The following is a 17669-nucleotide window of genomic DNA, read 5'->3' as shown; positions in this document are numbered from 1 at the left end:
TAATCACTGCACTAATAGCGAAGTAGCATCGCGCGTTCCGTCCAGCCTACCATAGTAATGCATCGTTAGTACCAGAACATATATAATAATAGTAAGGATAATAAAATGAATTGAAATGGGGTTTAACGTCCTACTGGTCTGCTCCGAACTGGGCTAATGAAGACGGGCATACGCCATACGGTGTGCTATGAGGGAAATTTTGCCCGGGCAGCGGCGCTACGGCCTACTCTTATATCGAATTCCAACTGCCAAGGGATCTTTTACGTGCACGCCAAAATGTACACGGATCCTCGTCCCATCTGAATGACTAGACAGCTGTCCTTGTCAGGTCCTCCATCATGCATCACTGACAAGGGGGAACCACGATGGGAAAATCTGGATGCACTTTCTCGGCCAATGCAGGGGTTAAATACCCGACCGCCAGGCTAGCGAGCCAGCGTCTTACCCACTGAGTCACAGTGACCCCCTCCCCCATAATGATGATAATGAATTATTTTTATGAAGCATTGTACACATTCGTTTCCGAGACGCTTTACACGAGTTAAAAGCTAAGGGATAAAAATAATCAAAATTAAATATATATAATATATACAGACAAATAAGGTACCAATTTAATGATACAAAAATTAAATAAGATTTAAGTTAAAACATTAATTATAAAAGCCCTACAGTTATTGTAACGTACAAAATAAAAATAACCTGCTGAATATATAGGTTTTTAGACCAAGCTTAAATGATGAGTTAGTTGTATTTTACGTCCGCTTCCACCGAGGTGATATCGCAGACAATCCAAGCTTAAATGAACTTAATTCCTTTTTATTGACGAAGAGTTTGTATGAGGTTGTTGCGCAGGTATGGCGCTATGGTTGAAAAGTTTCGCCATCTGTAACTTTTGTTGGTATTTTTAGTGCCTGTTCTTATGAGAGCAGAGTTCGGAATTATCTACGGTGGCTAATAAAAGACATGAAAAATATCATTTATTATTTTTAATATTCACCCAAGTCAATTTTAATATAATTTGTTTTTGATAGTTTTCACCCAAGGGGTCCTTTGACTTTATGTCAAGGCTCTCTGTGTTTGTATCCAGTGGTAAGTTCAAGAGCCATGCGGGTGATCCATCATTATCAATTATAAAAAAAAAACAAATTATATCGCCATTCGATTGAGACTTCGGGCGTATTTCTCCGAACATAACTGATTTGAAATTAGAGTATACACGGAAAGTATTAAATGTAAATCAGTTTAAATACATGCATACTACATTATTATATGCGATGTGACCCATTTGTGTCACTGTCTAGGCCCCAAATATTAGCGATTTAGCTCCTTTAACTTAAACGAATTAATTTTTTAAAATATTAACTTAAACGGGATGAAACTTTTAAGATATTAACTTAAACTTTTAAGATATTAACTTTAACTTTTAAGATATTAACTTAAACTACCAACTTGAATTTGGTAGATACTAAGTTGATATGAATTTGAATGTTCAAGACATTTACTTGAATTTGATAGATACTGATTTGAATTTTCAAGATATTAACTTACATGTTCAAGTGATGTACTTGAATTTTCAAGATACTAACTTACATGTTCAAGTGATGTACTTGAATTTTCAAGATATTAACTTACATGTTCAAGTGATGTACTTGAATTTTCAAGATATTAACTTACATGTTCAAGATACTATATTTAATTAAAAACAATTAATGAATGGTCTAATCCGCTAACGTACCAATAGTTTAACGTAGTACTTTATATAAATTCTTGAGATATTTTTAGGTTAAAATTCCTCTTTCTGAACATTTGTTTATGAAACATTGATATCGATCTAAATGTTAAACCTATTTTTATAGCAAGACGAGTTTAACGAGTATGTATGATTATTCGACATAAAACTAAAAGTTAAGTAATACTACTTGCATTAAATATATTGAGTTAAGCGTGGGATCGTCCACAGCCAGCGGCCATTTCCTGTAGTATATGCAACGGCATACGGCGGGGCCTTGTATAACTTGAGATGTGGGGATCAAATTGTTAATAACAAAAATGGCAGATGATTATAATTCACGAACTAAAAACAATTGTGACTGGCTTAACAGGTGCTAACAACATTATCATTATTCCAAATATATCTATATGTCGCAATAGATCTCACAACGTAGCTCTAATCAATGTTTAAGTTAGGAGAGGGTGACGGCTGTCCTAAGTTAAAATTGATTTTAGTTAAAATTGTCCCTAAAATAGTTTTATGAAACGCCACTATTTTAATTTAAGATACAATTTTAATTTAATATTATTTTAGTGGATTTTATCTAAAATGCTTAAAATCGTTTTGTGAAACGCATCTATCTTCAGTTCGGATGAAATTTTAGTTTACGACGATTTTAAGGAGATTTAAAGGATCTAAATCGCTAATATTTCGGACCTAGAAATTGACACAAATGGGTCGCAACGCATATAATAATGTAATATGAATATATAAACTGATTTACATTCAGTTAATTCTGTTTTTACTCTAATTTCAAAACAATTATGTTCGGCGAAAAACGCTAGAAGTCTAAATCGAATGGAAATCTCTAGCGTCTGGTTATTCGAGTCTACACTGATAGTATTCATTGCACATGCTCTCCAGATATGTCCCTTGTTACAAATGACGCTAAAACGCATTATGGTACAAGATTTGTGTACCAATGGTAAAATGTTTATTTTGTCTTGAATATTTGATATCGGAAGCCCATCTTTTCCCGGTAAGATCACAACATCAATGTTGATTTAAATTAACAAATTATATAATTTGTGTTTTCGATGTGGAAGATTTTTGATGATATTGAGTTAGAGACTTAGCTACTGTTTTTGTGAAACAGAGTCCAGTTCCCGATGGTCCTAAAACCACTTAAAGTTGCTGTACACATAGCCTGGAATAGCAGAAAACACATATATTAAGTAAAAAAAAACCAACATTGCGCCATGTTCGGGAATACTTTGCACATTAACAGTACTACTACATGACTAATTATTAGTATACATATGAAGACTGACCCGTCGTTTATTAGACGAACATTGATTATTGTGTTTTGGATTTAAAAGACATTGATCAGCAGTAGTGTGAAAAGTTCAGATCTTGATTGAAATATAATTTTTACATCGATTATAGACACCCGGCTTATATATTTTTTAATAAAACGGGGATTATGTCGCCGGTTTATATTTTAACAAAATGGGGATTATATAAAATCTTTTGTATATATAAGGTACACTTATGTTTCATAATACCATAGCTTTATGGCCTTAAATATCTTGATATATTGCATTTAGTTGAGAAAAATAGAATGAATGAATGAATGAAATGGGGTTTAACGTCCTACTGTTCTGCTCCTATGCTGGGCTAATGAAGACGGGCATACGCCATACAGTGTGCTATGAGGAAAATTTTGCCCGGGCAGCGGCACTATCGCCTACTCTTATATCGAATTCCAACTGTCAAGGGATCTTTTACGTGCATTCAAATGTATACACGGGACCTCGGTTTTCATCTCATCCGAAGGACAAGACAGCTGTCCTTGTCAGGCACTCCGTTCTGCACCACTGACAAGGGGAAACCACGTCGGAAAATCCAGATGAACTTTCTCGGCCAATGCAGGGATCGAACACCCGACCTCCAGGCTAGCGAGCCAGCGTCTTACCCACTTAGCCACGTGATCCCCCAGTGATTGATAAATTGATATATGAAATGTGGCTTTATGGCACATCAGCTCCAACCGGGCTATAATACGGCAAACAGATGGTGATTATTTCGAGACAGGCTAAATAATAATATTACACTCTTCAAAAAAAAGTAATGCAAGGTCAGATTTTCAATGGATGTTTCAAAGACATTTCATACATGGACTAAAAATGGAAGACTTTTTTAAATTTGACACATATAAATAACAGCAACCAAAGCTTTAGTGACAGTCATCGAATGTCCCAACGTCACATCTGACGTCACGTACAGTTAGTAACCAAACATGTGTTTATGGCATAATCAGTGTCATGTGATACGAGATATCGCTCTCCGAGATTTTCTGGTTTCTTTTGCAATTTGTTTGGGGTAAGACGTTATGACTCCCCGCCTATGTGTAAATAATAATATTAATTTTTCTAATATATAAACCGCACAAATTTAACATACAAACACATGTTAACAATAGATTCATTTAAGAGAAACTATGTCATTTCGGGATTGACATATCGTACAATTCATATTTATTTGACGATCGACCTCCTATTTACAAGACTATGGTTTATCCCAACTACAGTGTAAACATGGTTTAGAAACTCTATCTGAACTACAGGGTACATTATGTTTTAGAGACTATAGACAGGGTAGATTATGGATTATAGACTCTATTTTAGATGTACAGGGTACATCTAACTAAAAGGTACACCATGGTTTAGAGACTATATCCGAACCACAGGATACATCATTGTTAAGAGACTCTATCCGAACGCAAAATTTGATGTTTGACAATCCTAACTGAAATTAAGTTTTGAACTCAATATTGAATTCAGTAACCGTAAAAACCTTATTACAAGCAATATCCACAAGGCCAGGCATCGCCATTTTGGTTTCTATTTTGATTGTCGTTTTATATTTACACCATCTGGACCATTCACAATTAATTGGTGTTATTTTAAATAGAACCCAATAACCACCAAACCCATATATACGACATATTACAAATCATACCCACCGAAAAAAAACGATGAATTAAAATTCATCCTTTTTGGATTTCATTTTGCCGGCCATTTTGAATTTCTACCTCCAAGAATTCTCGAAATTTATTTTGGAGATTATCGCTTCCCCTTGATTACCAAATTAATGTGTTTTTTTTTCTTTTTAAGTGGTATTATATTATCAAATTTGGCAGTCATTTTGAAAGAAATGCGCGCCACCAAATGAAAAATACATTTTTTTAATTGGTGTTTGTCAAATTCGATTTTTCGGCACATTTCGCTTGCATAACCATTCTGTGTTTAAGGAATTTAAAAAGAAATTATCGCTCTCCGATAATTCCTCAAGAACGATAAAATTGAATTATGTTAATTACGTCATTTTGCCTTAACCGATTTTGAGAATGATTTTGTTTGACATATTTATCATTGAACCAAACTGCATTGGTTTCTTTTGCAATTTGTTTAGGATACATTGTAGCCCGTAAAACGTTATATCAAGTAAAAAATAAAACGGTTTGTTAAGTAAAGCTATATGACGCCTTGACGTGATAATGGGTTGGCGTTGTAAATGAGTTGTCGTAACTTTCCCCATACAGGGCTTTGTTTGTAACGAGTGTGCCGAGAGAGTCAATTACACATCCTGCCCATAGACGAAATCTGATTGTGGATGACAGCTTTGGGGAATCGTAGCCCACCCACTCAGCCGCCAAAGCGACTGCCAGCTGTTGTAGTGTCTGAGGCTGTTGCTGTCGCACAAGTCTGTCTAATTCATCCCAGAGATGCTCTGTTGGGTTTAAATCCGGGGATCTGGAAGGCATAAGGTTGAAGTGGTTGTTTTCTAGGAAGGCTGTGGTGATCCGTGCTGTATGGGGACGGGCATTGTCGTTCTGAAAACAGCGTTGACGTTGGCCATGATGGGATCGACGTTCAGACGCAAGATCTGATCGACATAGCGCTATGCTGTCAAGTTCCCCCTGATGTGCACCAAGTCTGTCCTGGCGTTACAAGAGATGGCGGCGCACATCATGAAACTACCGCCACCAAATCTGTTCACTTCCTGTATGCAATTTGCGGCGAAGCTTTTATCTCTTCGGCGGTAGACACGGGTCCTTCCATCCTGCCTAGGGAACATGAATCGAGATTCATCGCTGAACCATACGTGCCTCCATCGTCCATGAGGCCATACCATGTGCGCTTGACACTATTACCGTCGTAGCTAGCGATGTTGCCTGGTCAAAATTACGCCTATAACAGTACATCTTGGTCGCGACCCTAGTGACCTACTAGGGGACCTCGCAACCTGTGATCTGGTCTCGCCAACTTGCAACCGTCCGATGGCGTTGTTCCACTGAGTTTCGTTCAGTCTTGGCATTATAAAATCTGTGCTGAGAGTTTTAACCGAAATTAAGCAGAATCGAGACCCCGCACTTTTATAGTGATTGTTATGCCTTTTGCACGTGCATACCATGCCGTGGCGTAAGTGACTTAAATCCACTGCAGACGCGTTTGTGCGATTTTTCCCTGTTACCTACACGCACGCACACACCCACACGCACCCACACCCACACACTATCACACACTCATCTACACACACTCGTCTTAAATAAAAACATATTTTTCAGTTGATATATCAATACAAATTACCTGTGTTAAGTAATAATATAGTTAATATATGTATTTATATAGTCAATATGTGATCTATCGTCGTGTTTAAATCACGTTAATGTAGGACTGCGTTGGAAAGCATAGTTCTATATTGTAACAGGTTTCTCCCTATACTCAAAATAAAACATCTATTTCAAATAACTTCGTACCATGTGGAGCGAAACTTGACGAAAATTCTCGAGGCAAGTTAGGGTGTCGAAGGAAATTATCCAGTGTGAGACTATGTCTTACAGATAACAGAATATCATAATGTATATAAGACCTTTATTGAGTACATGAAATAGACACAAATCGAGAGAAGCTCTATTCCAAGTCTGACTTGCTGTCAGTAAACGTCTGCTTATAAAGCCGCATATATGGTATTGTTTATTATCAATTATGGTGTTTGTCAGGTCAAGGTATAATGAACGGACCACTAATACATTCTCTTTGAAATTCAGTCTAGTGTTACACGCGGATCATGTGTAGCTTGTTAAAGAACATCTTGAATAAACTAGATGATTATTAAGAACGTGTCTTCACAGAAGTTGTGGAGAGTTTAAACGTCAACTTCAGTTATAGATCAGTTTTGTCACACCAGGTTACTTATTAAAAATAAATAACGAACATAATATAAACGTCAACTTCAGGTATAAATCACTCTGTTACACCAGACATAGTTACTTAACTAAAATATATTTCGTCAATTTTGAATTTTAAATGAATAATATATTAACATTTCCTATTTATCTGTGAGAGAGAGAGAAATGGGGTTTAACGTCCACTCGACACAATTCAACTAGGTCATTTCGGGACTAACATATGGTTTAATTTTATTTCAATAATTCGCTTGCGCGTAGGGGTCTTTAACAGTGGGAGGAAACCGGAGGACCCCGGAAAAAACCCACAGGCAGGCGAACCTACTCCTTGTCACGTACAACCGGGGAATCGAAACCACGCCAGTTGACTCAATGACAGACTTCATGATACACGCTAACAAATCGGCTATCCAATCCCCATATTTATTTGTACATCTATACATTGCCTTTTACAATACAAAGTATAATAATATATTTATAAATAAATTGTAATACACTATTCGATTCAACTTCATTATTCTCAATATGTAATACACTAGAAGTCTCGGCCTGTTCTCTAAAGCCAGCTCATTTACTCCCCGGGCTAGTTGGAATTCGATATAAGAGTAGGCTGTAACGCCGCTGCCCGGGCAAAATTTCCCTCATAGCACACTGTATGGCGTATGTCCGTCTTCATTAGCCCAGTTTAGCAGCAGAACAGTGGGACTTTAAACCCCATTTCATTTCATTTCATTTCATTTACATTCCTACAGACTAGACAACATGAGAAAATGTAAAATATGCGCTAAATAAAGCAAGAATGTTCAAGTAAAACAATTTACATTCTCGGTTATTTCAATCATTTCTTTAAAAAAAAACCCTTCAAAAAGTCACCATTCCACTTTTTACTTGCTTTTACAATAGCGCGATTTATAGAGTCCTATTTGTTTAACCTAAATCCGGTCAAATATCATACAACATTTTTAAAGTCACTGTATTTAGCTTAAAGTGGAATTGAATAAAATGAGGGGCTTATATAAATTCATCTCCCGAGGACATTATTTACAATAAAATGAGGTTAAACGTTCAAATTTTCTGCAGACGGAGCTTTCGTTTAAACAGTTGAACAGACGATGTCGTGGTGTTGTTAAGTTTATGTTCAATACCTTTCAAATAAAAATAATCTAAACTTAAACGATAATGGTATTTATCCAAGGGGGTGGGGGGCGGGGCTGTCTTTGAGTCAGAATCATAAGGTCTGTACATGACAAGGAGTAAGGTCGCCTGTCCAACCTCGTGGGTTTTCTCCGGGACCTCTTGTTTCCTCCCACTGCTAAAGAAATGAAATAGAAGCATATGTTAGCGCCGAAATGTGTATCATTGCTGTACCTAATAATGTGTGTCTTTAATGTAATTGTGTATCATTGCTGTACCTAATAATGTGTGTCTTTAATGTAATTGTATATCATTGCTGTACCTAATAATGTGTGTCTTTAATGTAATTGTGTATCATTGCTGTACCTAATAATGTAATTGTGTAACATTCGCTACCTAATAATGTATTGTGTAACATTCGCTACCTTATATTGTAATTGTGTAACATTTTGGAACCAAGCGACCTAATGAAAGCGGGCCTAAGTTTTTTCTCTGGCATATTTACTCTTCATCGAATTCCAACTGTCACGGATTCTTTTACTTTCACGCCAACGTAAACACGAGGCCTAGGTTTAACATACAATCCGAAGTACTAGACGATGTATATTGCCAGGCCCTTCGTCTGCGCCTGAGAGACACGGTGGCTAAGTGGCTCGCAATCCTGGAGGTCGCCGGTTCGATCTCGAGAAAGTTCTTCCGGATATTTCCGGCGTAGTTTTCCTTTGTTAATTGTGCAGGACGGAGGGCCTGACAAAGACAGCTGTCTAGCCGCTCGGATGAGACGAAAAACCGAGGTCTTGTGTATACCGTTAAAGATTCCTCGACAGTTGGAATTCGATACAAGAGTAAGCCGTAGCACCGCTGTCCTGGCAAATTGTCCCCCATAGCACACACTGTATGGCGTATGCCTGTCTCCATTAGCCCGGTCGGAGCAGAACAGTAGGACGTTAAACCCCATTTCATTTTCATTTATTTCATCCTGCGCCATTAATAAGTAGAAACCATGCTGAAAAATCACACAGCACTTTCTGAATGAACACTGAGGTCGAACCCATAACTGCCTTGTTAGTGATCCAGCGCTTTATATTATTATACCGAACACCTTAAAGAGAGCAAAAGAGAGACATATTTGTTGGAGGACCCGGAGAAAACCCACGAGGTTCGACAGGTGACCCTACTCCTTGTCACGTACAACCGGGGAAAATCGTTATAAAATATGTTAACTCCAAACTTGAACCTTAGAACGTTTAAATCGCACCAATAGATTCGAAGAATTTGTAAACAATTCAATTGAAGAATGTTCAATTAAATTGTTAATTCAACACACTTAATATAGATAATCAATAAAATATGTTTTAAAAAGAAAGAAAATACAGCTTTAAAGTCAGGATGTGTTATTTGCATTTGTTTTGGGTTTTTTTCTCTAGAATATCAAATTTCTCGCGGCATCACCCATAATTATATTCATTTCTTAATCTTTAATTATAGTCCCGATGGGCATATTTTCATTTTCACTAAAATATCAAATTTCTCGCGGCTTACTCCACGCTAATATATCAGATTGAATTTATTATTTAATGTTGTAGTTTGCAAGTAACTCCTAAGGGGGGGGGGGGGGGATGGCCGAATGGTTGTATCATAAGGTCTACCATTGGGTCAACTGGCGTGGTTTCGATTCCCCGAATTTACGTGACAAGGAGTAGGGTCGTTTGTCCAACCTCGTGGGTTTTCTCCGGGTCCTCAGGTTTCCTCCCACAGTTAAAGACCCCTACGCACAACCGAATTATTGGAATAAAATCGAACCATATGTTAGTCCCGAATGACCCCTCTCTCTCTCTCTTACATTTCATGGATACGCATGCGTGAAGAGCTCTAAATCGAACTCGGCAAATCTGATGAAAAAACACAGATCCTATTTCGTTTCGTTTATTATAGTTCAAATTTCGTTTTACTTGCCTTCACTACACTAAAAACGTCAACGCTGTTTGATTAATCAATGTCTGACGTCATAGGGTCAAAAACCGCATGTACGACATCTGACACGACCTTCCAGTACAACTTGTGTGATATTTATCTAGTGTAGGCCATCGAAGGTATAAAAAAATAACGAAACGAAATATAGATGTTTTTTTAATCATATTGGTACCATAAAGTCTGCCATTGAGTCAACTGGCGGGGTTTCGAATCCCCGGTTGTACGTGGCAAGGAGTAGGGTCGCCTGTCCAACCTCGTGGGTTTTCTCCGGGTCCTGCGGTTTCCTCCCACTGCTAAAGACCCCTACGCGCAACCGAATTATGTAAATAAAATTAAACCATATGTTAGTCCCGAAATGACCTAGTTTGTGTCGAGTGGACGTTAAACCCCATTTCTCTCTCTCTCTCTTAATCATATTGGAACACGACGCAACGCTCTTTAATCTATTATACTGTAATAACTTATCCAATAATTTTCTGCATCGCGGGACTCTTTAAAAATCGAAGGAAACGATCCCCAGAGAAAATAGATACCCTTTAACAGAAGGTGATTCATGCTCAATATGTTATTTATTTTTTGTTTCTGTTGAATGGGATCGTTGCTAACGGTGACAGACAATGGCATTGATCGCAAACAATGATGTCGTTTCCATAGAAATATATAAACATCTCTATACAACCGTAGAATCATCTTCTTCTTTTTACATGGAAAGAAATATTTGTCTTGAAATAATCTATAGCTAGTCAACCTCATGGATACATGAAATGAAATGGGGTTTAACGTCCTACTGGTCTGCCCAGGATGGGCTAATGAAGACGGGCATACGCCATATAGTGTGCTATGAGGGAAATTTTGCCCGGCCAGCGGCGCTACGACCTACTCTTTTATCGAATTCCAAGTGCCTCCGGGCTAGCGGAGTAGTCAGTCGATCGATTTGCACGGAGTTTAAATAACCGTTACGGCTAATTTAAAGTCGATACTACATGTATGAATACATCTATATATGAGTTTACCGTAAAGCAACAGCCAGCAGTCAATACTATATCTATATATAATATCAACTAATAGCGTCTTTTAACCTGTTTAAATGTCCACACCTACAAGCTATATTAGCTATCGGCCTACATCAAACAACTGCCATTTACTAAGATTGTCGTGAAAGCATGACGCGATTTACTGGATACAGATTTGTGTAAGTAGTTGATATTTTAATATTCAGGGACATTATTTTATTTTCCAGGGTATTTTTAAATTGTGAAACTAGATACAAGGATTATGGTGATATAAGTAGTATCATCATCATGATAGATATAAATTTTGTGTGGATATGGTATTTAATATCCTTACTCTAGTTGGTGATTCACAAAATATATACCGACGTTTAAAATTAAATATACGTACACAATGGCGGACTATTGAAAAATATATCGGGAATTTCAAATTAGTAGAGGCCTTAGGTCGTCGTAACAATTTGTTGTATGAAGTACTGGATTTGATTTATTTAGTGTTTACGGGGCATTGGATGGCCGAATGGTTAGAGCGTGCGCGCTGTATCATAAGGTCTGTCATTGAGTCAACTGGCGGGGATTCGATTCCCTGGTTGCATGTGACAAGGAGTAGGGTTGCCTGTCGAACATCGTGGGTTTTTCTTCTTGTCATCCGGTTTCCCCTACGAGCAAGCGAATTATTGAAATAAAATTGAACCATGTCTTAGTTCCGAAATGACCTAGTTTGTGTGGCGTGGACTGTAAACGCTCTCTCTCTGTACTGACTATTAAAACAGTTGATAGCCAATTGAGGGATAGTGTTGTTCAACGGAGTCCAATATAAGGCGAGACATAAAACCTTTTGTACGATTCTATATCTGATCGTTGCTCAATAAGGCATGTTTTTGTCCGAAATATGCCCTTGGCCTATGAGAAATTTATAATTTATGTGTAGTATACAAATAATGTGTAATATATATATTTAACGAATGGGTAATACAAAGTACGTTAAGGATAACGATATTTATTCAACTAATGAGTAATACAAAGTGCGTTAAGGATAACGATATTTATTCAACGAATGGGTAATTTAAAGTGCGTTAAGGATAACGATATTTATTCAACGAATGAGTAATACAAAGTGCGTTAAGGATAACGATATTTATTCAACGAATGGGTAATTTAAAGTGCGTTAAGGATAACGATATTTATTCAACGAATCGATAATATACAGTGCGTTAATTATAGCAATATATATTGTATAAGGGAAGTGGACTATATTACAGTTAACACAATACATATACATGTATTAACAATGTATATTTTCAAACATATTAATTAAATAACGTAATTGTCAATATATTCTTAACAATAATACACACAATGTACATTGAAATTAAAATTATTAAAAAAACAGATAATAACAGCGATGAAATAAGACGAATAAAAATGGATTAAAAATATTTATAATCGCAGTGTAAACGTGTTAAATTTGACTTTTGTATTTCCCTAATCATTATACGTCGCATGTTTGTCAAAAACTGTTAAAACCTTTTCTTATATTAATCGTATTTTAATCTTAACAATTAATTAATTTTATGTGTCAACAATCCGATTGTTGTCTGGGTTTTTTTCGCGAAGGGAAATTATAACCATTTTTATAAACGGCTCACGAAATGAAAATTTGGAACAACATATTGACTGAATAGACGGGGAGAGAGAGAGAGAGACTACGCAGACATTGCAAACAATAAATTAAACAGAGAGAGAGAGAAAGAGAGAGAGAGAGAGTCTAACGTCCACTCGACACAAACTAGATCATTTCGGAACTAACAAATGGTTCATTTTTATTTCAATAATTCGCTTGCTCGTAGGGGTCTTTAGCAGTAGGATAAAACCGGGGGACCCGGAGAAAACCCACGACGATACTCCTTGTCACGTACAACCGGGAAATCGAAACCATGTCAGTTGACCCAATGACAGATATTATAACATAACGCGCACGCGTTAACCTGAATAGAAGGAAATAATGGGAAAATATACTGGAATCAATGAGTTTACCCTACATTAAAACTGTATTACAATTGTTTAGTAACTGCAACCAGTCGATATGCACGAATCCAAGCCTTAATAGTTTGAAAAAAAATGGGGGTTAACATCTTGCTTTTGTAATATGACCAAGCCTTGATAAAACCTCGAAAAGAACATCGTTGAAAACTTTTGTAACTCATCGATTGACGAACATTTATAATACATTGTCATGGTAATATTAATTCACATATGAATAATTCTGCATGGCTCATGGATAATTATATATAAATTATAGCATTGAAAACCGTCAGTAAGAGAAAACACATGGCTTAGAAATGAAATGAAATGAAATTCAATGGTGTTTAACGTCCTACTGTTCTGCTCCTAAACTAGGCTAATGAAGACGGGCATATGCCATACAGTGTACTATGAAGGGAATTTTGCCAGGGCGTGGGTACTATGGCTTACTCTTATATCGAATTCCAACTGCCAATGGATCTTTAACGTGCACGCCAATGTGTACACGGGACCTCAGTTTTTCGTCCCATCCGAACTACTAGACAGCTGTCCTTGTTAAGCCCTCCATCCTGCATTACTGACACGGGGGAACCATGCTGGAGCTAGCTCAGGATTTTATGTATTGTATATCGGAAAGAAGAAAAAGCGGTATTTAAAAATCCGTATAATATGTCTATGGTTTAAACAATATTTATTCATAAAAAATCATATAATACATTACAGATTTAAAGATAGGATACAAACACAAGCTAAAAGATTATATAAATTTGCTTCATATATGGTTATGTTACCTACTTGTGATATTTGAAGAATATGATAGGGTACTTGTTTCATGACGACGATAGTTCAATTCAATAATCTAAATAAGTAATCTGATAAAAACACAGATCCTATTCATAGCTCAAAATTTCGTTTTACTTGTCTTTACTATACTAGCATCGGGAAGAGTTGTTATCATTGACGTTTTCTGAATGGTGTGAGGTATTAGCCAATGAAACGGTCTGTTACGGCGAGCTTTAGGCGTGTTTTGCACGGAACTGTGGGTAATCCACTAGTAACACCAATGCTGATTCGTTAATCAAATGTCTGATGTCATTTGGTCAAAAGCCTTTCGCCCGATCTTTTACTACAACCGGTCAGATCTTCATGTAGTGTATGTAGGCCATCGAAAGTATAAGAAACGAAACGAAATATAGATCTGTATTTTAATCTGATTGGTAAATAAGTCAAGTTAAAGATACATTATGGGAGATTCGATAACGAGTTGGCAGTTCTCACTATAATAGTTAAAAACTAGATAACGTAAAGGCAATTTGCTGAAAATTTCATTCAAATTGATCCACTATGAACCGAAAACTAAGCGAATGAAATTTCTGCCTAGCCTCGGTCATCATTACTAAAGTCAGTACGATAAACAGCATAGTCTCGATTATCTATTTAATCGTTTAATCGAGAAGGAAAGTTATGCAGTAAATCGGCTCACAATCCACTTAAGATCGCAGGCTAGCGATGTCATCTAGAGTTGATTATGGTCTGGATAGGTTAATTAATGTCTAATTAATACTTTAGAAAACATTTCAGGCCTAAAGAAAGACCTGCAATAGACAGATTTAGCTCTTGTATAATGTATGTGTAAGTAATTGAGTAATAGGCCGTTCCGTTCTAACTACGACGTCAACTCACCAAATTACAAGGGACCTAAATTATGCGAAACCCAACATGTCATTTGGTGCGGAACACTTTGCAGTTACACTGACATAAATAGTTATTTTTATAATTGATAAAAACAAACCCAGCGTAGAAACTCTAGTTAAAATCAATATGCTAAATAAATAGGAACGTTTGACTGTTCTACTTTGTACACACTATGCTTCAATATTCCGATCTTAAAGATCATTTGGATTGGTTTGTGGATAAAGCTTATAATGAAGCATTTGGGAAAGGACATTCACTCAGAAGATGCTAAATGGATTATAAAACGGCGGAATGTCGACATTGTGGTTTTTGATAAAGAAAAGTTTCAAAACATCATACATTTTCTCATTGATAATGCCATATTTGAGGTTGGGGATCAGATAATACAGCAAACAATATATTTACCAATGGGAACTGACCCAGCCACATTTATGGCAAATGCACATTTATATAAATATGAATTCTACTTTCAGGATCATAAACGAAAAACTGATTACAAAGTAGTTAAAAGTCTAAACCATACCTTCCGATACATTGATGACATAACACCTATGATAACGGAAATTTCAACAAATATAAAAGTGAAATATATCCCCCAGAACTATATTAAATAAAGAAAATTCTGGCACTATAAATGCATCTGTTCTTGACTTGGATATTAATATAATTAACAGTAAATTTAATGTCGGTATTTTCGACAAAACAGACAAATTTGGTTTTGAAGTAGTAAAATACCCGTCAATCTATAGTAACATACCAGATACCACGCTGTATGGTGTTTTCTATTCACATGCATTACGATTTCTAACAATATGTAACAATAAAGATTTATTTCTTTCCCGAATAAAATCTATTTATTTTAAATGCACTGCCAAAGGCGAAACACAATCACGCGCTTTAAAAGAAATTTCGTTACTTCCATTTCTTCAACATACCAAGTTTGACATTTCCTATAAGTATATAACCGACTACATATTGGATAATGATCTAATTTAATAATTATTTAAAATTTTCTGCAGTTTCTTAAATCTATCTGGATTATCGCCCTTAATTTATGCCTTTATATAAATACACTTGGATTGGGTTGATATAATATCTACTTTCGTTTTTTACAGTTTTGGTGTAGTGTGCTGTGTCCTGTTCCTATTTACTGTGTATATCAATAGAGATTACGTGAGCCATATGGTAATTCCGAACACTATATATAATACAAACCCTCCATTTAATACACATCATCCGTATTCACAGAACATAAATAAATCACATGATTTACATCTGACAGATTACGAAATAAAACCAGAAGTCACGACTGGTTCACACAAGCTCACCGGATATGCGCAAGATATCAACTCTACCAACTGCTCGCCAATTCAGGATATGGCTTTTTTAAAGGTGCACAAATGTGGAAGCAGCACTACGTCGAATTTACTCCACCGTTATTCAATCAAGAATCATCTGAACACTGTTCTAACAAAAAAGAGGAACAATTATTGGATTCTAGGCAGTGCAAGTGAAGTGATTCCCTTACCAAAGGGCGAATATTTTAATATTTTGGATCTTGATACTTTTTATAACAAAGCACTTTACCAGAAAGTTGTACCACATGCCAAGTTCTATTTGGCTATAATGCGTGAACCCGTTTCGCGATATATTTCGTTCGAATTTGACGGATCGTTTCATGGAGGTAAATTTAGAAGGAATATGTCCCAAGTGTACATGTTCGAGGATCCGAATGCTGGCGATCGACGATCGTTACTCCAGCAAATGAGTAACGAATTTGGATTATCCATAAGCAGTCGTTTTGACGACAAACTAATCAAATCACATTTGGAGACCATCGATAAAGAATTTAATTTCGTCATAATACGTGAATATTACGATGAATCATTAATACTGTTACGTCGACGACTGTGTTGGCGAATGCAAGATGTGCTATATATCCGCAAGAACACGAATTTAAAAAAGAAGCCATCTCCCATTACCCCGAGTGGTAGGGAGAAGCTCGAAAAACTTTTAAAAGCTGATGTCATTTTCTACAATCATTTTAAAAATAAATTATTTAAATCAATTCATGAATTAGGTGTGGGATTTCTACACGAAGTTTCGCATTATAGACGTGTTTTAAAATTAGTGAGAGATTATTGTGTGTATGGTAAAGATATGTGGCCAAATGTAGATATTGAAGCGAGTGTTTGGAATGATAAGTTCTCCGTCAGTAAAGAGGATTGTGAATTGATGCTATTGGTAGAAGCCCCGATGGTTAAAATGATGACGGAAAAGGCCATGGCGAGATACCAAGCATCATTAAAGACCCAAGATTCCAAATCTTAATATCAGTTGCAGGATATCCAACCATTCCGGTGTTTGCTTACAAATGTATATTACACACGCCACTTTGAATCTCCGATGGCTGTAATCAATGGTGACTGTAAAAGCCACGGCGAGATAACGAGTTACGTAGAATTCCTAAATTCTCACGGTTAATAACAATACAGCCCAGTCCGGTTGTTGATCGTATAGTCCCGATACCATTTGTAACGGAAGAAACAGTTATCTAGATAACATGTATTGTAGCTGATCTCGGGTGTCTATTCGAATTGGGTTTATCAATATTTCTATTCAGAAGGATCACGTAGTATTGCGTTATATTTTTCAAATCGTCAGCTCATCCCATGGGTTTCTTACCTGACGTCTTGTTAGTTCGGATTCGCATCTTCTATTTTCAAATATTGTTTCCCCCATCCACCCATTCCAATATAGATAACGTGTCATTTGACAGATCTCAAATGTTGTTTATTTGAACTTTCTGGGGTTTTTTTATTTGAAGACACGGTGGCTAAGTGAGTAAGACGTTGGCTCGCTAGTCGGG

The 17669-nt window shown here is 36.5% G+C and overlaps 1 protein-coding gene across 1 annotated transcript; it reads left to right on the top strand.

Moving 5' to 3' along the window:
* Nucleotides 1–11099: 11099 nt before the first annotated feature.
* Nucleotides 11100–17428, top strand: LOC126817650 (galactose-3-O-sulfotransferase 2). Its single transcript, XM_050544757.2, has 2 exons — nt 11100–11262; nt 15916–17428. The coding sequence occupies exons 1-2, from the start codon at nt 11234–11236 to the stop codon at nt 17129–17131; spliced, it is 1245 nt and encodes a 414-aa protein (XP_050400714.1). The 5' UTR covers nt 11100–11233; the 3' UTR covers nt 17132–17428.
* The last annotated feature ends 241 nt before the right edge of the window (nt 17429–17669 follow it).

This window comes from Patella vulgata, chromosome 4, assembly GCF_932274485.2.
Source record: "Patella vulgata chromosome 4, xgPatVulg1.2, whole genome shotgun sequence".
Taxonomy (NCBI): domain Eukaryota; kingdom Metazoa; phylum Mollusca; class Gastropoda; family Patellidae; genus Patella; species Patella vulgata.
The sequence above is the reverse complement of the archived record's forward strand: the minus strand, read 5'-3'. Positions and strand labels throughout refer to the sequence as shown.